Here is a 22,799-nt window from a genome sequence, read left to right on the forward strand (position 1 = left end):
AATCAGAAATACAGTCTAGACATTGTTAATGTAGTAAATGACTATTCTAGCTGGAAACAGCTGATTTTGAATGGAATATCTACATAGGGGTACAGAGGAACATTTCCAGCAACCATCACTCCTGTGTTCTAATGCTACATTGTGTTAGCTAATGGTGTTGAAAGGCTAATTGATGATTAGAAAACCCTTGTGCAATTATGTTAGCACATGAATAAAAGTGTGAGTGTTCATGGAAAACATGAAATTGCCTGGGTGACCCCCAACTTTTAAACGGTAGTGTACATTCTTCCAGGTGACAGTGAGGCTACAACAGATACATTCAGATAAACTTGTGCCATAAGTCTGTAAAAAGCTACCAGCTCCTCCTCTCCTCACAGATCCAAACCAGACAATACCATGAATAAATAAACCCTCATCCTGCAAAATATATAGCTCTGGGGTACTCTCAAATCCCAGAGCTATACTTTTTTAGTCATATCAGATGTGTTTTCAAATTTTTCATGACTTTGCAATTACTGCTTTCCTACCAAACAATGTATTCAGGTCCCCAGTCAAAAGAACTAATTCTGTCTATGCATACTGCTCCTCCTTAAATCAGATGATGTTCAAAGTCACAAACACAAAACAGAAGCTCGAGATGAAATGCTTTATGAATATCAAATTAAATGTTTATATTCTATTATGGAAGATGAGACTAAAATAGCGCGTCATGCAGTCAGAGCATGATCAGGACATGGTGTGAGTGTGGGGAAAATCGCAAATGTAGAGGCTGCAGAGAGAGGAGGAAGGATGAATATGAGCACAGAAAGATTAAAAGATTTGTTTCTCAGAGCTCCAAGATGTGTTTGACTATTACAAACACACAGTATATCTTGTTGTTATCGTTTAGTATGACATCAGTGTTGGTTTTTGAGGCAGCAGTGGCAAGCCGATCGAGATAGGCCAGATTTGAACGTAAATTTACTTGAAATTCCTGAAAATTAATATATACTAAAATACAAATAATGGTAATTAATCTTTTAACACCGGGTGTGGATTGTACTTGGGGTAAAAGCTGCAGTTTTCCTTTCAAGTAAAATATCTATCTTTGTTTTACACAAAACGCAAATTAACTACAGCTTTCCAAAAAATATGAACAATGTTTAGAGAAGACATAAGTTAATATTTTTGCAATATAGTGGTTTATTCTTGTTAGTAGTCCTTGCATGCTAAATATGTTGGTAGGACGAGGGTTGAAATAGTGCACAGACTGCAGTCGTTTTCCCTGCAGTCTATTTTTATCTCTAAAAACACAGCTGCAGTACAATTGCACAAATTCTGCACATTTAGCATCAATTTTATTTTGTTTTAAAACATGACAGTTAAATCAATGAATTATATGTAAGAACATTCTACTAGATTTGACCACTAGGTGTATTTTAATGGAAAATTGCCAGTTAATGTTTCTTAAATACTAAAATGCTAGAGTTTCCTGTCTATACTCAAGGAGTTTGGGGTCAGAGACCAACTGGGAGCACATCATGTGTTCAAGTTTTAAAGCTATTCTGTATTGACCAGCCTAACATTGTAACTATGGGGAATTAGGAACACCTGAAATTTTGAAATATGACAGTAGTCACAGGTCAACAGTACTTTTTGATATGATGTGTTATATAATACTAAACTACTTGCGCCTGAAACCTAAATAGTCTTAACTTCAGCAGAACCAGAGGAGGCCAGAAGGGTCCTATAAGCGCTTTAGTTGAGTCTCTCAGTGTGGTGTTCATAGAAAAAGGACAGATTGAAGTTTCAGTCTGAGAAAAATTGTCTCTGCAGACAGATACAGCAAGAACAATCCAGAGGAGTCGCAGTCTGCCGACCAGTAAGTGTCGCAGAGCTCGCTGCAGATTGCTTTTATTTTCTGGAATTTCCTCTGTTTCGATTTTCACTTGCCTGCTGTCAAGTAGTTTGATTTTGTGAAAATATAACAAAACCTTATTACCCCAAGAATCGCTTATGTAACACTCACCCTGTTCACAGTCTTGAATTTTCAGAGGAACAGCTACATATATAGTCCTCCTCTTTCCATCGCTTCACCGTTCATTAAACACAATGAACACCTACTGTGCAGTTGTTGCAGAGATGTTGAGTCGCCTCTAAAAAAAAAAAGCAGCAATCAGTCACCATCTGTCACCTTACCTGCAACACTGTTTCTTAATTAAATGAAAGTCAAAGTTGAAAAGCAGATACAGTGATAAATCTGAAACTAGGTTATTTTGTGCTATGCAGAGGCAGAAAATAATAAAGGGACACAGACAAAATATGTCTATATACAGACAACAGATGTAATCAAAGATTTAACATTCATGCCATACAGTTACATCTTTATCCTCTGAAACATAAAGAAGATTACAGTCACGCAGGGCGATTTTTATTACCAAAATTGTCTATGGTCAAAGAGTTATTTAAAGTATTTTCTTACATAATCTCATGGGAGGTGTTGTTTTGACACTGTAAATTAACCAAATGACAGATAATGTATAGAGAACACAGTTTGTCAGTCCCTGGAGCACCACTGCTCCCTGGTGGAGCTGCTGCATATGATTGCATGTCCATGCACATGCAGATGTAGCAAAGATGTCCTGGAAAATCAGTTGATAAATGATTAGAAAAAACAACCAATAACCACTTCAACAACTGATTTTCTTGACATTCACGTTGTTATAAACTGACAACACATCAGAACCTGATTTGTGAAACTTTTACAGCCGTTTTCCCAAATTTTCAGCAACTGATTGCTTTAAGACAAAAGAATCATCGATTGCAAAGCATTTTATTAAAAAAAAAGTTTATGAAAATCAATGCAAATACTGCTAAAGTTTCAACAGAAATATATTGAATTTGACTATTTATAGAGACAATTTCAACAACTGTCCTTCATCAAATGATTTTCAATACATCCTTCTCTGGCTGTCTGTTACCCATATATATTTATGACCACTAGCATTATCTGTATCACTTAATTTGGTTATTATTTTTCTGAAAAATCAGTTACCACAATATCATATAATGTTGGAAAAGTTCATCACAATTTCCCAAAAGCCCTGATTGACTTCTTTAGAGGGAATGTGTTGTTGGACTAACAGTAACAAAGACACAACAAATTTACATTCATGACATACAATGTTTTAGAGCAGTAAATAAACACATAAAATTCACATTTACAAATCTGTCTGAAGCTACAAAATGTTTTGCATTTTTGCTTGAAAAATGTACCTCAAAGTCAGTACAGATGTTGTAGCATTATGTAACGCTGTATACAACTTTGGGTCTCTTGAAGCGTTTGGTATAATCTTGTAAAGATCTGAATATTTAAGCAAAGACTCGTGCTGTGTTGCACAGCAATTTGTATTCTCAGTGAATGAAAGTCATCCACCTGGTCAGACAGTGTTGGACTATGTTTACAAAGCTGTCGCTACACTATAAAAGTTGTCATACATACACAGCATGGAGACATCGTTGCTAACGAGGCTTATGAGGCTTTCTAGCACTTTCAATGCGTTCATTTACAAACATGCCTTTTCTCTGTGCTCCCTGAGGTGAGATTTTCGTGTAAAGGTTTTCCTACATCTCAGACACGCGAACGGCCGCTCGCCTGTATGAATCATCATGTGCCTATTCAGCTCGCTGTTTAACCTGAACGCTCTGCTGCAAACGTCACACACAAATGGCCTCAACCTGATGTGCTTGGCTCTTCGGTGAGCCATCAAATGGGATCCTCTCTTGTAGGTAGCACCGCAGTCTTCACACTTGAACGGCCTTTCCTCTGTATGCTGAACCATGTGACGCTCGAGCTGCGCTGCGCTCGGCCAGCCTTTCCCACAGGTGTCACACAGGTACGGCTCCTGCCCTGCGTGTTTATTCAGATGCCATTTGAGGTATGTTTTTTGATAGAATTTCTTCCCGCACAATTGGCATGGGTACCCACCCGTGTGCCTCACCATATGTGCTTTCAAGCAGACTTTTGTACCGAACTGTTTCCCGCAGTAGGAACAAACACTGGGCTGCCGCTCTCTGGGCTGCCGCTCTCTGTGCTTCCTCTGGTGCAGAATCAGATAAGGCAGAGATCTGAAGCTCTTCCCACATGTTTCACAAACGTGTGGTGTTGCGCTTGTCGTGTGAACCTTTTCATGATCGTTCAGTGCTCCTGGCTTTGCATAACATTTCTTACAGGCAGCACACTGGTACAGCTTTTTGTTCTGCTGATGTCGAACCAATTCGCACAACCTCACAAAAGTTCTCTTGCATAGAGGACACGGGTATGGGCCTCTGACTTTATGGGACTTGGAATAGTGTCTCCTCATGAGGACAATATCTGAAAAGTTCTTTTCACACATGGTGCACTTGATGATGCGAGACGTATTCAGGGAGCCATCTGCACAGTTTGCAGAGTTTTGAGGTGCTACAGTCTCACTTTCCACTGTTTCAGAACTTGTGTCGGCTGATTGGAAATTACAAGCACTGATAATGAAATGATTCGAATTTGTTCGCTTTTTTCTTTGAGGAGCTCTTTTGCAACATTTGCTTTGGTGCTTCTCAAAACTCTTGTAGTAGGCAAAAGCTTGGCCACATTCCTGACATGTCAAAGGCGATTTACAAACCTGAGAGTCTGCAGTTACATCTATGACTGTTTGGATCTGAGCTGGAGCCCTTGAAAGAGCTGAATTCTTATGATTCTCCTGTGTGTATTCCCTCTCTACATGTGGATGGTGGTTTCTGCATTCACCTTCTTGGTGTGTCTCCCAGTCTTCACAGCTGTCAAATTCTTTCCCACACTGGAAACAAAAGTAAGGGCTCTGGTCAGTGTGGCATCTCATGTGACTTGTCAAGTCAGCAGAACAAGTGAATATTTCCCTACAAATCGAGCATGTTTTGATGCGGTTGCTTCTTTTACCCGAGTCAGAAGTTATCAGTTCCTGGGGCGCAACACTTAGAGGCTCAGTTTCACTAGAGAAAGGCTCTTTGGTTGGAACAACAGGGTTTGGTTTGGAGTGATGAGCTAAGCTTGTAGAACACAGTGGGTCGGTATGCTGTTTAACACTGACCACACAAATCCTCTGGTGTTTGTCAAAATTCTTTGGGTAAGTGAAAACTTTATCACAACCATGACAAACAAGACTGCAGTGATCATTAGACTGCTCAGAGTTACGAAGACTATTTGGATTAGATGGGTTATGTGTTGAAAGCTCATCTTTAGAAGCAGTATTTTCAATACAACTCTTAGGTTTAGGATGTAAATTAATCTTCTTAAGGATGTTACTTTGGTGAGCAGAATCTGACTGACCCAGTTTGTTCATCAAGCAACCTCTCTGAGTCATCTTGTGCCTTTTTAGTTTTCCAGAGGAACAAAACTCCTGACCACAAGCAAGACACTTAAAGGTTTTTGCAGATGTCCTATTGTGCGTTTTTAAATGTTGAAACCATTTTTTGTCCATGTCTTCATCGTCATTAGGATCACTTTCATAAAAAGGTTGAAGTATTACTTCAACAGAGGCTCCTTCATGTTCTGTCAGATCATCAGTGTGCTGCTGCCCGTTTCTCTCTTCAATCATCGCCACTTCTGAATCCATTTCCTCAAAGTTCTCTTCTCTGTCCTCTTCAGACACACTTCCAAGTGAGTTCTCTCTGTGCCAGTCGGATCCAGATTTGACAGCTGTGTTTCCTTCATCATTGTCCATCTTTGCTAGGTGATAAGACAGGCTGGAAAGGATGCAGTCATCACCAGCGGAAGGCAGAGCTATGAACAATGACACATCCACCCCCCCAAAAAACAAAATATTTTTTAATGTCAGAAAACTGATGGATGAAATGGTACAAATGACTGTGGAATTAAGTGAAAGTTGCTCAGAGAGCTACCTTGTGGAACTTCATGCCCATGATTTTTGTGATGCTGAATAAGTGTTGTCAGATGCTCAGGTTGACTCACAAAGTCTACACACTCTTTCAAGACAGGAGGGGAGAGACTGAGCCAAAGGGAAGTCTGGAAATGTGATAAAACAAAATCAGACAGCAGTCACAGTATGTTCACATTATTTTTTCATCCTTTGCACTGGAGATGAAAAGGGATATTTTTTGCAATAAAATTACTATTAAAATCTTCTCATGAACAGCACTGTGTACATCTGTTAATGCTATATTCTTAAACTGGTAAAACTTCCAGTAACCACAATTTAATTTATCCGCGTGGATGTGATTATTTCACTAAAATAATTCTACAGCAGACTTTATGTGTCACTTACAAAAAACTGCAATTCTCTCGTACATTTCAGCATCACTGTATTATCAACATGCTGTATGTTTAATCCACTAGGTAAACAGTATATAAGAGGTATACAAAGGTCCATGCTATGTAGGGAAAGACTAACAACATCAGCATTGACTTGCCTCTGGTCTGACTTAGTGCTAACAAGTGGAGCACTTAGCAGGTGTAGCTGTAAAACCTATTTGTCATTGCATTATTTAGTGTATGTCAGGTACCCACTTGTTCGAGGGAGGGAACAGGCAGCAGCTTCTGAAGATTAAAGAGGAATTTTCTCATTAGAGTCTGCAGGGCTGAGTCATATTTATCGCCAAACACTGTGGGGAAGATTTTCTACAAAAAGAAGGACAACAAGGCAAAGACAAAAACCTTCATTATATTTCATAAATGACCAAAAGGGCTTTGAATGCTACTGCGTATCCAATGGTGGTAAATATCTAAGTAAGTAGAACTGCTCCAGTGCAGTTCTTTGAGTATTTGCACTTAATGCCACTTTATACTTGCACTTCACTACGTTTCAGAGGGAAATATTGTACTTTCTACTCTACAACATTTATCTGACAGCTGCTAATCTGCTATCCTGCGAGCTCCACTCCCTCATCTGCACTCTCACCCCAACTGGTCGAAGCCACCTTCCCTGAACCTGGTCCTGTCGGAGGTTTCTTTTTTTCCCTCCCCGTTAAAGGGGTCGTCAACTGCTTACTCATAGGGAATCCAAAGTTAACTTTTGTTGGGTTCTCTGTTCTTTGTTTAAAATTCATATGGTCTTTACCTTACTGTGTGAAGTGCTATGAGATGACATACATTGTGAATTTGCGCTATATAAACAAACCTGCATTGAATTGAAATTAGGATAGACTTTACACAATTGATAATATAAAAAGCTTTAAAAATACAACATACTTTTGGAGATTTAAACAGTAGCTTCCAACCTCTTAATTGTCAGAGAGAAGAGAAAAAGCCCAAGAACTGAAAACAGATTAGAATATCAGAAATTTATCTTTTCTTCCTCTCCCATTAAACATTCGACAACCTCTTGACTACTTGTACTTAAATACATTAACTGCATTTTGTTGCTAATACTTCTGTATTTTCATGCAGGACTTTTATTTCTAATGGAGCACTTTTATATTGGTGAATTGGTATTTTACTGAATTAAAGGATCTGAGTACTTCTTCCACCACTGTTCACATCTTTAAAGTTATACTTACGTGTATTAACCATAAAGTGAAACTGCATGAAGCAACATCTCTTTCTGAAATTATATCAACTAGAACCAATGAACTTACCTGATAAAAGATGTCCCTCTGGTGTTGATCATCCACAAGAGTGTGGACAAGCTTCAGGAAGTTTGTCATGGATGCCTTTACAGCAAAGCTAGATGTCTTAAACACAAAGCACAAAGACACAAAGTAAGGACAAACAGCACAAAGAGTTATAGAGATTTAAAAAAAAAAACTGTTTACCTCTTTATCCTGCTTTGTTATGTAAGTGTTTATTCTACTCAGATGAGGCTGGATGTTCTCTGGTCTGGCAAAGTCATCACTGCAGCACAACTCTAGCACCACCTGTTGGCACATCAACAGACCAGATTTAGTGAAGGCATTATTTTCCCAGCTTACCATTAGTGGCATGAGGAGGTGTGGCCATTTTTTTTTTTTTTTTTTTTTTTTTTTTTGCCTAAATCATCTCCTCATGATGCTGGCCACCTCTGGTAAAATCGCCTAAATCCTCAGTTGAACAGATCATGCGATCATACCCCTGTAGTGTGACGGCCTAGGTCAAGGTTCAGTGTAGCGTGGTTCAGTTTTTTGTGTTTCCTGAAAAACTTGAAAAGATGACTTATGCCATTATTTTAAGAGGGTGTTGATATGAGAATTGGATTTTTTTTTTACAGAATATTAATGTGCATGATGCTTACACTGATCTTATTTGAGGAGTGTAATCCTACTCGCTTTAGCACAAATGATCCTTTCAATCTTCAGTCAGAAGTTGACACTGCTCAAGCATCATGAACAAAACAATGTCTGCAATGAAAATTCATTCTATTTTTCTGTGCCTCAGTTTGGTGTATAATAACAATAACAATATAAAACAGTCAAGTGCCTAATTTACTCAGACTATGGAGCTGTGGTTGCCTTCAATGACTTATTCTAATGTGTGATTCTTCATAAACTCTGACTTGTCGTGTTAATGAGGTAGTCTGATGTACTCATACTTTTCACACATTATGATAATGTGCAGTAAGCTGTAGTAAAACTTTATTTTATAGCTGATCTGAAATTAACCAGATTTTGTCTTTTATCTATGAGGGTTCTTCCTTCTGTCGTTCTAGTAGAGCAAACAAGCAAACAGTGGTGAAAAAATATGTCACCTCCTTTACTTAAAAGTACAAAAATCACAATCATACTCACTATGAGCACTTTAACGTTGCAAAATGTTATTATTATATAGCTGTGAGAATTGGACCTAATGTCAACTACTTTAACTAATTAATCCACACTGCATACTGTGTGATTTAGCACATTCCCAGTGAAACAATTTGTACATTTCCGCACAATCTGTACAGTTGTCTTACTTAAACACTGCACTGTAAATATTTATACTACTTTTAGAATACCTTTAATATGCTACACCTGTTTTTTATTCGTCTTGTAATGCTTATTGTTTATTTGACTTGCACCACCTGCTTTTTAAATACAATGCAAAGGTTTGGGCTCACCCAGACAATTTCATGTTTTCCATGAAAACTCGCACTTTTATTCATGTGCTAGCATAATTGCACAAGGGTTTTCTAATCATCAATTAGCCGTTCAACACCAGTAGCTAACACAATGTAGCAATAGAACAGAGGAGTGATGGCTGCTGGAAATAGGCCTCTGCACCCCATGTAGTAGTGCTGGGCGATATGGAAAAAAATCAGATATCACGATATGGATTATTTAGAATCACGATAACGATATATATCATGATATACCACAATAAAGTATGTTTTCAGTTATTCTCTGAAAAGTTTGACAAAAATTCCATTGCTTACTTTTCTCCATGAAACTTCAACCTGTTGCTAGGGCTGGACCCGAATATTCAGTCCGATGGTGGTATGTGGATATTAATTTTGAGATCCGAATATTCTGATTAATTAAATGTTATCTTCACTGAAAAAAAATGCTTTTCATTCAAAAATAAGGACATTTATAAGTCACCCCAAACTTGTGAATGGTAGTGCATCTTATATTGCAAATAAATCAGTGTGATTTTGACTCTAATTAAGAAGAAATCATCATATTTCAGTAACTGACTGAGGGTCTTGTGCTATAGGTGAAAACTGTATTTAGTGAGAACAGAAAATACTTGACTAAACTATTTCAGAATTAGTACTTGAGTAAGTGCACTCAGTTACGTTACACCCCTTCAAACAACCCAGTCTATGAAAAAGAACAAATGTGTAGAGGGATACAGGGTTTTAAAGACATCTTGCATCTTTTTCTTACTTTTGCATGTAGGCCCACAACTAGCTGCACTGCCTCTGTGTCAGTGAGCAGTTCAGGGACTGTTTCCAGCACTGTGCTAATGAACTCCTCCAGCAGACCGTAGTACTCCACAGCTCCCTGCTTCACTATCTGCCACAGAGCTGCAGACAGCAGCTGCACTGGAGGGACGAGGAGACGGAGAGAGGAGAGGGGGAGGCAGCCTGAGGGAACACATGTAAGGCTCATTAAATAACACTAGAGGGACAATAAAACGCATATTTATTGCAGTGCGACATTATTTGGCACACTCTCCGTTAGCATTAGCTGTTGAGTTTAAGCTAGCTTCTGTGGGAAAAAGCGAGCTAATATGAGGTAAGGTGGAGTTGAGTGTTAAACACTTACCATGGTCGGTGACTGTGTTGCTCATTTTGGAGCTATGGACATAATTTTAGCAGTGAAGACTTTCTAATATCATGTTAGCCATAACAAAACGTCTGGCTGGAATATGGAAGCCACGTGAAACACGCTTCTCTTAGGACGTGCGTGTACGTACTACGTCATTACGTACCGATGTAGAGTGAAGATGCTTCTTATTTCATAGCATCTTCCGCTTTAATAGACAGTTTTCGTTATAATGTTCCAGGTATTCAGAGAGCATAACGGGCACTGGGCTCAGTAGATTCAACTTAGTGACGAGAGAGGGACATTTTATTCAATCTGTGCCTGTCTATTGTGCTGTTAAGTCAACAAATTACCAATAGAGACCACTAGATGGCGGCATTGTAGCAACCATTACATGGAATAAGCTCCTCCAACTCACTGAAACTATTACAGCAGATATACCTCACACCAGCTGCTTTGTCTTCAAACTAAAAACCAAGAAGATTTTTTTTAATTGAATGTTTAATGTGCCTCTCTGTATTTTTTGTGTTCTTGCATTTTGTATAGTAAACTAATCCATAGCCTTTAATCACTGCAGGTTTAAAACGAAGTGTGGGTGTCGCAGTATATGGTCCAGATCTGGAATGAAAATGAGGTTGTAAATGTTCACTGGGTTTAAGAATCAGGCTAATTCCTGGCTCCATTTTCTGTGGTGCAGGCGAGGAAGAATGTGGGCTGCCAATGAAATCACAATGTGAGGGACAGCCTCCTTAAACAGTATTTATTTTTGATAGCTTGGTCAATATTTGTGCAACACTTCTGTCACTGAAATAGGAAATGCTCTTTTAAGATGCATTTTTACATTAAAGTTACTTTTGTAATGTTGAATACAATCTTTTTTTTAAATGTCCATTTTGATCCCCAAATTTTATAAAACTATATTACATTAAATATAAAACAAAAAAGACACAAACTAACACAAAAAAAGAAAGAAAGCTTGTTCATGTGGGAGCCATGTAATCCTTCTCATGTATATTTTTGTAGGGTATGTAGGGTAACTTTAAGTATTTTCCAGGTAATCTCCAAAAGAAATAACAATATTCTTGTGTTTTAGTCATATATTTAAATTAGTTAGGTCAATCTCCATAATTATTAAAACTGTTGTCTCCTACCTTAATATTTATTATATTAATGCTAAGGTAGCATTTGCATCTGTAAATTACACCATGACTAACCCATAGGGTCTTAACCCCAGGTTAATTCATTTGACAATTATATTCTTATACTTGTAGGCACTTTAGCGCAATGGCTGTTGTTTTAAATGTGCTATGTAAATAATAGTAACTTGACTTGATGTATATTGCAGCTTCTAGTGTAAACAGTGCAAAATGTAACAGGACCTAACAATGTTAGAAGGATTTTATTTTATGTCTATAGTGCAATCAACATTCATATTTAAAGTCCCTTTGTAGTCGTTAGTGAAACCTGTAAAAACTCATCTCTGTGTATTAAAGTTACTTATTTAGAGGATTTTCTGTGAAAATGATCCCTTCCTGCCTTATAATAGCTTAGATGTAACTCTACACTGTTACTCCCTTTACAATCTGAATTAAAACTGATCTATGAAGTCCACACCTCTCTCTCTGCTCACCCCTTCCCACTTGCTGCAGCTCGAGCACACCAGCTCATCTACCACTCTGCTCAAACAGACTAGTATATTGGAATAACTCAGCCACACATTTTCAAACCAGAAACTGATTCTGAAGAAGAATAAAGACATGAAAAGTCCAACCCTGCAAGTTGATAGGATTGATTCCTTCCCTTTGTTACATAGTGAAACGCTGGAAGAAGGAATCAGTGTTTCTGAGACTCCCAATGTACACCACAATATTAGGGTGAAAATGTTCTGCAATGGTGTTGACTGCATATTTCGTTCATGATGTGTGCTCCATTATATAAAAAAAAACACCATATAGACATGTTAACAACAAAGCAAAGGTATAGGTTGGTTTTGGTATGTTTTCATGATTGATTTTAACCCCTACAATTGTGCAAGTCCACCAGGACATATTCTTACGTTTTTAAATACTGTATTGCAATTTTTTGAAGTATTTTTTTCTTTACATTTGCTTTACATCAATATAACCCTTATATCCCAAGTTTTAATAATATGTGTTTACTTTTGTCCTAACTACTACAATAAATTGCTTAAAAGTGCAGTTAAACCTAAAGTAAATGAAAATCATTTTTGTTTTTTTTTTTTCACATATATTTCAAAATACAGAAATTCCATAGCTGTATCCCTCAAATTAGGAAATGTAAAAAAGTTGCACAATCTGTTGTGGTCTCGTTTATAAAGATTTTTGTTATGTGCGCTTCATTGTGTATTTTTACAAACCCATCACTGCAACGAAAAAGCGCTCTGAGACATGGTGAATGTGTGAAATGTTAGTGTAACTTCCCAGATTTTATATGCAAACAGAATGATCGATCAACCTTATCTGCTTTCAAATCTACCACCAATCTAAAATGAATATGCAATTGTAGTGCAAGCACTACGCTGGGCACTATAGGGTTATCTAACATTCCTATTAAATGCCACAAGAGTGGGAATGTAACAGTAGAAATTGACCTATAACATTTTTTTCAGGACTGTCACTTTAAAGAATACACTTTTTAAAAGTTGATACTGGCTATTTTCCATTAGAAACACGATAAACTATCAGAAGTATTCCTTTCTTATTAGAAAATTAAAACATTCAACAACTTCTCAAAAAAGGTGACATTTTTTGTTGGCAGTTCACACAATATATCACCTAAATGATACCACTGACCACATCTGTAGCAGTCAATTCATCCAGCAGTACAGAAAGCAAATTTAAACTGCACAAGACAGATAAGAGTAGAAGGGGAAAGACAGTCTGGAGTGCAATATAACAGAGATGAAAAGTGAACAGTCATCTGTGTACAGTTTCCTGGAAGTGTAGTCACAAGCATCTTACCACAATCCCTGACAGTCAGTGACAGAACTGTATGAACATTTCTGTTGGCTTCAGTGACTGAGCTGAATAATATTCACAGTGACTGTTAATGTCAAGAGGGGATGTTGTTGAGGTGCACAGCTATTTAAAAAAAAAAAAAACAAGTGGGTACATTTCTTTCTCACATTGCTTTGACATTTGTCTGTCCTTTTCGCTGTATCACTGTGTGTCTGAGTTCTTTTCCAAATGAATACATCACTGTTTCAAAAGTGTTGCAGACTGTGGACTTTACATAATCACGTCACATTACTCTCCTGCCTGTCAGGAAGAAGATGAAGCTTAGTGCTGAAGGTGGAGCCAGGAAGTGCATAAAAGAGGTGTGAGTAATCATTCTCAGATTAAAATTGCATAACTATTATTCACATGTTCCTACAGAAAAATCTTTAAAAATCTTTAAGAAGTGCTGGACTTTTACCGTGTTGTTATCTTTCGGATCGCATCAAGGAAATGTTGCTGCTGTCTTACTATGAGGGACAAAGACAGATAATAATGCAGAGAGAGAATGACAGATGGGAAGAGACAGGGAGATGCATGGAGAAAGGGAACAGCAGATTTGTAGTGACAGGCTGCTCGGTCGGAAGTTGCAAGATTGTTTAGCCTAAGACCCGCCATGGAAACCAGTTTGAACCAGAATCCAAAATATTAAATCACTGGCACGGCAAACACTCCCTCCAGGAAAACACCGCCCATTTTGCAGTTTATTAAAAGATATTCTAATAAGGGCTGTGGAATCCAGGCTTGTCTTAGCTGTACATGAGGACTAACGTTTACTGAAGCTTCATGGCAACAACACTGTGAGTCAGCATGTCCATCAGATGTGAGCCAGAGAGGATTGGCATATACTTCTCAGCAGCTTTGGGTGAGCTTACTGCGACAGTAGAAGTTTATTGTGGCAGTTTGTGACAAGTGTCAGGTATGTTGTCATGCACATGGAAGCATACCTTAGACCAGCAGCTGTACTGGGATTTTATGCTAAATCACGTGGAGTCCAGATTTCCCTCAAAAATTCCACAGAAGTGCTTATGTCAAGTGTCATCTCATGTCACTGAATGTCACTGCTAATCGAGTCTGTTGCACTGGACTGATTTACTTGGTGAAAGATGTGATTTTATTGCTTTTAAAATTGGTAAACTGGCAATTTTCTATTAAAACATTAGATTTAGAAATTTTAGAAGGGCCAAAAGAGGTTCAAAAGCAAAAAAAATATACTCCCAGTTTAGCTCCAAGGCCAACTGGCATTAAAAGTCCAAAAAGACAAAAATATTTTACAAATATGCCACCACAAATGGAGAATATAATCATCACCCTACCATCCAGACGTGCAGAAAGAAGCATCCATGTGAAATAAAAATTGTACAGTTTTTCATAGGTTTCTGTAATATTATTGTTTTTAATAAATCCGGCAACAAGCTTACATTAGGTTCAGCGTCACTGTAAATCTAATTTAAAACTGAGATGCATGACTTATGATGAACAGCAGAACAATGACGCTTTAAAAAAATCTATAATCTCACCTGTATGATTTAAATGTGGCTACAGAGAGGAAGGTTTCTCCTTTCCAGACAACATCAGCTCTGGTCAGCTGATTAAAGCTGAGTGATGTGCACTGACCAGCACTGCCTGACAAAGTGGTTATGTAACTGCATTGCCACAATCGATCAGTCTGTCTCACAGACGACACGAGCTGTCTTTGAGGATCTGATTCCTCCCAGAATCACTTACTAAGAAACTGAAGCACAAAGATCAGAGCTGCACAAGAGTTGAACCTTGTTGACAGCCAAGTTCTGATTTAAGTGCATTCATTATAAGATACTGTTTTGGGTGGAATTGTGTGAATGTAAACAGACAGAAAGGTCCTCATTAATAGATGCAGTGGTGCAGCGAGACAGCAGCTCAGGTTTCTCTGGAGTTTCAAGCCTGTTACAGCCTCATGCTCCACGTTTCTCTCAAAAGCACACATGTTGCTGCAGTACTATCTTCCTTGTGTATGACAAATACTTTAATCCTTCATCTGTTAGCCTCTGACTCTCTGTTGCAAACTGTTTTTATGCATAAAAATAGCTCCTTCTTACCAGTTCCCTTAAGTATAAGGCATCTCAGTGCAAGAAAGTGAAACTTTGCACCAGAAAGAGGCAACTGAGGGCAACTGCTGCATTGCAGCGTGGTGGAAATAAATCTGCGTGCCTCTGTCCCTCATTTCAGAGAGGACTTTGATGTCACTGGAATAAGCTGCAGCTCATTGAAGGAACATCAAAGATCCCCACCCCCTCAGTCCACAACCATTCTCTGCTCTGTAGGAAACGTGTTTGGAAATGCCGTGGGGTCCCTTATCTTTTCCATGATTAGTGGCTCATTAACTGCCTATTAATATTATCAATTACACCAGAATATGCGTGCAACTCTGGGGAGCAACCGAGTGGCTATCTGGGATTTTTGATGTAAAGGAAAGAATATTTAATATCTTTTTATTTCTTTAGGCTGAGCTCTCTTATTCAAAGTATTGTGCTTGATTACCAATTATGGTGCCTTTATTGTATTTTCTTTGATTTGAATTCTCCGAGCTTGTCCAGTATTACGGCCAAATTAAATAGATGTTGTAATTTTTGCCCTTCACGTGTTTTAAATCTAAATTTTGAAATGCCATTTTCTCTTCTTCTGCCTTTGTAATTAATGAGTGCAAGGACACCTGAAGGACACACTCTCAAAGTGCTCTTTAATTTGTTATTCATGTACAAAGGTTAAATCAGCTGATTTACATGTGTTTGTTCTAACCTGCCATTGTGTCATACAGTCAGTATGAACAGCTTCAACAAGGCTTTTTACACTATCTCGTTTAATTAAGTGCCTTAAGCGCCTGATGGGGCTATCACTGACTCTGTTCTAGTTCTTAAGCAGAAATTATCTCTGGCACTTGGTTATCTACCCATGCTTTGAGGTTTGCTCCTTTTTTGTTTCATCCTCTTCTCTCTGCGCTGTCACAATGGACCATGGTTGCAGAAATACCTTCGGAAGGAATTTAGTTTAACCAAATCAGTAACAGCATCAGCAGTACTGTCATGCTTGTTTGGAACTGGAGACTGCGCTAATTCTCCCCTTTACTTTCTGCATTTACTTGGTTCACAACAGTTGTTTTTGACTTCTTCTCGCTCTATTCCTTCTACTCCTCTCACTAAATTGATTTTTTTGTAAACTCAGACTCAGTTTACAGATAAATCTATCAATATTCAGAGGGAAACATTAGCAAAATCTTCTCTTAGTAATAATAATGTTGAACAAGGGTTATCATAATGCACTGTTTTGCAGATACTGTGCTGAAATGTAGTTGTGGCAGAAGCCTTATTGCTTAGTTATTGTTGCTATGTTGTTTTTGCATACAGAAATTGTTTGTCATTTAATGCTACTTGTATTTATTGGAATTGTGTCGATAAAAGGTGTCAAACATACAGCTTCGGTGCCAAAACCGGCCCACCAGAGGGTCTAATCCAGCCTGCAGGATGACTTTGCAAAGCGTAAAAATTACAGAGAAGACATGAACTGCAATTTTTCAACAAGAAAAGCACTCAGAGAGCACAGCACTCCACCAAGGCTGCTCAGTTGTTGTATCGTTTGTGACAACTGAAATCTTGAAAAAAAAATGTGGCAGAAATCACGTCACCACAGAATGTGTGTAATATAGATGTACCCACAAACAAAATGACCTTGTGCTGAGCACAGGCGTGTGTTATGCATGTGTACCTCATGTACAGATACCAAATTGCGTGACCTAAATATGTAGCGGGCGGCGGGAATTGATGGGACTCGGAAACACCCCCACAATTTAATCAACTGTTTCTTGCATCATTTCTGATGGATAAGTCCTGAAAAGTCCGCAACGGTCAATTTTTAGTAGGATCGCAATCATTTGATTGTCAGCAGGCAGCTGATGTAGTGTTCACCTGTTGTCAAAGTCACAGTGACACCATGCTGCTGTGATATAGAAATCTTTAACAAATCCGTGGCTCTATAAGCCACATCACTGCCAAAATCTAATCAGGTGGTCCTTGTGTCATTTGTGACCTTCCCTGAAAATTTGGTCCAAATCCGTTTGTTTGTTTTTGAGTAATGTTGCTAACAGACAGACAGACATACAAACAGATGGATAGACGTGTGACATAACTCCGCCGTAACAAAAGTAACTGCTATTTTATATCTGTCCTTTGCCTTTGCAGATACCCTGTGATCTGTAAGTTGTAATGCACATGTGTAAATGATAAACTGAGGCATAATACTGTTGAAATTACACTTACTTGAGAAATTTCAGGTTGTTCATTCATGCCTTGTAGAAAGACAGAATGTACTATTTTGCACTAAAACAAAGGGGAAAATGTCGCAATGTCGTTATTTATAGATAATTATGCTGTGATTTTACTGGTGCGGCACACGTGAGATCAAACTGGACTGTATGTGGCCCCTGAACTAAGATGAGCTTGACACCCCTGGCGTAGATGGTGGAGCAACTTTTCCTCGGTGCGCGTTGGCCTATTAGAAGAGCGCACCGTGCAGCCAATCAGAGGCGAGCACTGCTCAGCTCCACTAATCGTGGATTAGCCACAACCGACTGCAGTCTACTGCTCTGGGAGGGAGAGCTATTCACTGCCATTCACTACTCACCCTCGATTTTATTATTAGCTCACTTGGATCTGGCAGCAGGGATTTTTTTTCTCTCTCTCTCGGCAGCAGCAGCAGCAGAAACGGCGACTTTTGCGTTGCGCAACGCAGTGGGCTGCACACATCGGGATCTCAGGTAAAGGTGTGGGAATACAGAAAAAAAAAAATCGAGGCTCGACAGAAGCTGGGTCAGGTAGGACTCCCAACTGATGGCCCTCGTAATTTAAAAGCCACACCGTAGTAACCACAGCGCCGCTCGGAAGCCTCCGTCTTTTTTTCTCCCCCCCTCTCAGCGTCCAAAATGTTCAGGACGGCCAATTACCCGACCGTGGATCCTGCGCCCACCATCATGCACGGGGCTTGGCTGACCACGGGGTGCCGAGAAAACACGCCCGTGGCCGTGGAGAAACCCAAGAAGAAGGCGTTCAGCCTGGTCAAAATCATGTCTCTGAGCAACAAGAAGGGCCACGGCCAGCATCCGCACCACAACAACAACATGCCTTTCACGATCCACTGTCACATCGGCAAAGAGATAAAGCACATTTGCAGCAACTGCAGCCGCGGGAACGACACGCAGGACGGTGAGTAAAAGCCTCCTAAAGCTGCTGTGGTTTCACCCATAGTATCTTTGCAGCATCCAGGATCCTTATTATATGTGGCTCCCTTTGACAGTAAGCGCATATCTGTCCACGCTTCACGACTGATGATCTGTGTTTGCATTTTCAGTGGGTCGATGTGAATGTTTTAGTGTTAAAATGAGACCACCAGAACATGGAGTGATTCACTGTTGCTGTTGTGGAAACTGCCTATGACTGGATCAGAACTTCTCCCAGGGCTGGGCTGTGGCTTCACTGTTGGTTTGCATCAGCCCTAAATGTGCTGATGAATTCCTTCTTCATCTGGATGTTTTTATTGACCTACTTAGCTCACAGATGAAGCTGTACAGGCTGTTTTTTCTTTGCCTTTTTTTTTTTTTTTGCACAAAGCCATTTCCAGTTCAGTGTCATTACATCATCACTCAGCCATCTTGGTATGCAAACAAGTGTTTTTAATTAAAACCAGCCACTTGAAGCTGTTGGCATTACAGTGGTAGAGAATGTGTGCAACGTGGTGAGAATCCTGGTGTTTGTATGGCGTCAGGGAGATGATCAGCTCCCCCTGAAAACACTACAACATTTTAATGAGTTGGATACCTGCAAGAGAATTTTCTCATTTGTTCCTTTTTTTCTTTATACTCTTCAGACTGAGTTCCTCTCTCCTCTGCCAAGATTGTAATGAACTGCATCATCACACAGTTTAAATATAGGCTTTCTGGTTCTGTGTTACCAGCCTGAAACTGGTTCAGTAGCAGAAAAAGAAATAGATTGGGTGCTATTAAATGCAGTATTTGTGGATCACAAATACAGACAGACAGATAGACAGACAGGCAGGCCTTTGGGTAAAGAAAGAGGACTCATCTTCACAGAAGGCGCCTAAATCGCTTTGACAGAATTATTTTCAAAACCAGGCTTCGTTTTCTCAACGCAGTACATATTTCAGTAATGTGTAAAGGCTTTGTAGCCGCCTACAAAGGAGTGTTTGATGTTTTCAACCAATTTCTAAGCTTTATTAAAGTTATTTAAAAATTAGTCAACACCATCATTCTTTTAATCTTTTAATCAGTACAGCAGACCGTCAGAACTGGTCGTCTATTTGTCTTTATTGAGCCCGTGCACCTCTAATGAAGTAATCTGAATCTCTACTGGATTCAATTAGCATCGACTGTAGAGTTATTTATAGGGTGGCATGGTGGCAAGATTGCTAAGATGATTGGCTCTGAGGCACCAGAGCATTGGAGTAATGGGTCCGTGGGACTGATTTCTGCACTGCATTACTGTCACATTATTTACCATGCTGTCCCACTGCCCCGAGGAGGTGGACGGCCTGTAAAGTGATATGTCTCTGTTGGCAAACATCGCGGATGTGAATGTGATGTAATTATTTCAAGGCGAGTGCCTCATGCTTTCCCTGGCAGTATGTTGTGGATGACCACCTGATGCAATGTGTTGACACTGGCAACCGACATGACACGATGTGCCAGAGGACATATCATACATCCAGACTCTAGACTTTTAACACTATTATGTTGTGAGTGCTGTTTTTTATTCTTCTATTCCCTGCTTTTATGCTCACTACTTAAAAGCTCATTTTTATATGTTGCAGCAAATCATATACACATGAAGCTCTTTGAGTGATTTCTGTATCTTGTTTTTCAGTTTTCTAGTCACACATGACCACATATCCTCACATTTTGGAATGCATGACTGTTACTGTTGCAAAGTATTTGCATGTACCGATGGATTTCAAAAGTCTGCACATTTATCAAGCTACGATAAAGTATTTTGACAAAGCTAAAGCAGAGATGAATGATCACCCGTCTGAAGCAATCATCTTACAGTAAAAGATAAATTGCATTGAGAAATCTATCTGTATGGCATGTATACAACCCATCAAACAAGGACTCTGACAGGGATGTGTGCTGTCACCTGACCTGTTCTCTTTGTACAGTGAAAACATGATGAGGAAAATACAAAGCTTACTGGGAGTATACATCAGAGGTTATAACATAAATATCATACATTATGCAGATGACAGTGCTGATAGCGAACAGTGAAGAAAACTTGCAAACCATAGTATCCATAATTAATACAGAGAGCCAAAAACTAAGTCTGTCTTTAAACAAAAAGAAAGCAGAAGTAATAGTAATTTCAAAGAAAACTATCATCCCAACCTGTAACATAGAAGTAGACTAAGAAATACCGAAGCAGGTTCATCATTTCAAATATCTCTGTGCATGGATGACATCAGATGGGAGGTGTGAAACAGATATCAGATGTAGAATAGCAATGGCGAGAACGGCATTTATGAAAATGAAAAATATACTGACAAATAAGAAAAAAGCAAGTAGCATCCGTATGAGGACTCTGTTACATCCTACCAGTAAGCTTTCTGATGTACAGATGGGAGTCTTGGAGCATAAATAATAAAATGTCAAACAAAATCACTGCAGCAGAGATGTGGTTTTACAGATGCATTCTGCGTATATCTTATACGGACAGAATAAGCAAAGAAGATATTTTAAAATTGTTAAACACAAATTATACACTATTTATCAAAATTAGGAAATGCAAGCAACATTTTTTGGACACATCATAAGGAAAGAGACACTGGAATATATTGTCACAACTGGAAAAAATGAATGGGAAGAGAGGACGCGGCAGACAGAGAATGAAAATAATAGACAAACTCACATCATGGCTACACTGGGCACCAGTCACAATTCAGAAAGCAAAAGATCAGATTAGATGGAGGGAAATGATCGCCTGTGGGCTGAATGGCATGGAACTGGACTGATTGATCTGTATGGTTTTATAAGTTTGGTCTTTCTTTCTGAAGCTACACTCCCCTCCAAAAGTATTGAAACAGTGAGGCCAATTCCTTTATTTTTGCTCATTTTCTGCTCTTGCAACAGTGTTGCAATTGAGCAGTATGTCTATTCTGGTCAGTGAATGTTACTTTATTATGCCTCTGAGAGACTCCACTGATGTTTCTTCAAGACTGTGTTCATTAAGTTTTTAAGTGAAGAGACCAGAGGAGCTCATGATGGTCTGATTGCTGCCAGTGTTGCTCATAGCTTTTAAAAAGATGTTCACAATCTGTATATTCAGTTTGAATGCCATTTAATTATTGTGGTATTTGGTTTTCTGATCACATCGGGAAATGTGCACCTTGGCATTTAGTTTTATCTAAGTGGGGCCAATTGTAGCCTTTTGGATCAAATTCTTGATGTAATGGTTTGTGTTTGAACAAAATGCTCAACATTCTTTGCTTTTGATATCAAACAGTACATAAAAGTCTTAAGGGCTGGGCCTTGTGAATATTTCATGAAGAGCAGAAAGATTCCCTCTTAATGAGGTGTTTATCAGTCTGTTTAGTGTGTTCTGGCAAGTCATGCCAACTGCTCCGTATGATGCAGCCTCAAACTGTTTAGACTCGGAGCGTATCCTGCGTAATGCAATCTGATATGCAGGTTTGTTTGTCCTCTCGTTCAGCCTCATCCAGCTACTAGGGAATTCAGGAGGCCACTTGGCACAGATTCTTGCTGCTCTGATCTTTGTAAGCAAAAATGTCTGCTGCTCCCACCACTAGCTCTCCTGCACGAGAGCTTACCAGAAAACCACCAGATCCCGTTTTTACTTTTCCATTTCTTTTTCTTGGTTCTGTTACAGCTGAGGAGGTAGAGAGGCTGGCCGCCATGCGTTCTGAGTCCCTGGTCTCTGGCACCCACACTCCCCCCATCCGTCGTAGGAGCAAGTTTGCTACTCTCGGTCGGCTCCTCAAGCCCTGGAAATGGAGGAAGAAGAAGAGCGAGAAGTTCAAGCAGACCTCTGCAGGTATGCTGCATTTTTTGTTTATAGGTTATTTTAATGTGAGCACCACAAAAAAGGTCCATAACAACCATGTAAAGACTGCACTGTGTTTGGTTTTCAAAGAAATTCAATGTATATCTTTTGGTCAAAAGAGAATTTTATTCAATTTCTGTCTCCAGGGTGATTTGAAAATGCAGTAAATTGATTGAGCCAAAGTGCAGTGTTGGAGTCTCGTGTTTTGAGGTCTTTTTACAGTTTCTTTGATCTCGCCGTCCAGTGTTGTCAGGAGCGAGTGAAGGCCATGTTCTCTTCAGATGTGGCTGTATTTATTTTGCTCGGCTGACACATCCTGAACTCTACCGTCAGCCTGTTGGACAGGAGGAGGCACTCTGTCAGACTGTATCTCACGGGTTGGAAGCAGAATTCTTGCTTTTGTAGAGGATGAGCAATTGCACATTAGACCCGAATCTGATCTGATCAGGACAGGATGTTCTGATGTAGTGATTTTATTGAATTAACATTTTCCTGGTGTGAGTTTGCTGAATGATTCATT

General features: G+C 39.1%; 2 protein-coding genes across 4 annotated transcripts in view; one reads left to right on the plus strand and one right to left on the minus strand.

Moving 5' to 3' along the window:
• LOC111568692 (phosphatase and actin regulator 1-like) overlaps positions 1-22,799 on the plus strand; it is a 54,605-nt gene that overhangs the window by 6,465 nt on the left and 25,341 nt on the right. The window contains exons 1-2 of one of the 2 annotated variants that reach the window (XM_055014243.1): positions 17,789-18,418; positions 22,106-22,270. In XM_055014243.1, the coding sequence (XP_054870218.1) occupies positions 18,139-18,418; positions 22,106-22,270 (445 nt within the window). In that variant the 5' untranslated portion in view covers positions 17,789-18,138. Of the gene's footprint in view, positions 1-17,788; positions 18,419-22,105; positions 22,271-22,799 lie in introns of those variants that run through there. The other variant, XM_055014244.1, reaches the window with a different exon arrangement.
• Positions 2,303-10,312, minus strand: LOC111568691 (zinc finger protein 11-like). 2 transcript variants are annotated; one of them, XM_035948288.2, is made up of 8 exons: positions 10,171-10,312; positions 9,790-9,989; positions 7,765-7,866; positions 7,588-7,683; positions 6,521-6,631; positions 5,896-6,019; positions 5,523-5,776; positions 2,303-4,814 (listed from the first exon to the last, which is right to left on the minus strand). In XM_035948288.2, the coding sequence occupies exons 1-8, from the start codon at positions 10,193-10,195 to the stop codon at positions 3,546-3,548; spliced, it is 2,181 nt and encodes a 726-aa protein (XP_035804181.2). In that variant the 5' UTR covers positions 10,196-10,312; the 3' UTR covers positions 2,303-3,545. The 2 variants fall into 2 exon arrangements, with proteins under 2 accessions (XP_035804181.2, XP_023126224.2); XM_023270456.3 differs by having other exon boundaries at positions 2,303-5,776.

The sequence above is a fragment of the Amphiprion ocellaris genome, chromosome 10 (assembly GCF_022539595.1).
Source record: "Amphiprion ocellaris isolate individual 3 ecotype Okinawa chromosome 10, ASM2253959v1, whole genome shotgun sequence".
In the NCBI taxonomy this organism is placed as follows: Eukaryota; Metazoa; Chordata; class Actinopteri; family Pomacentridae; genus Amphiprion; species Amphiprion ocellaris.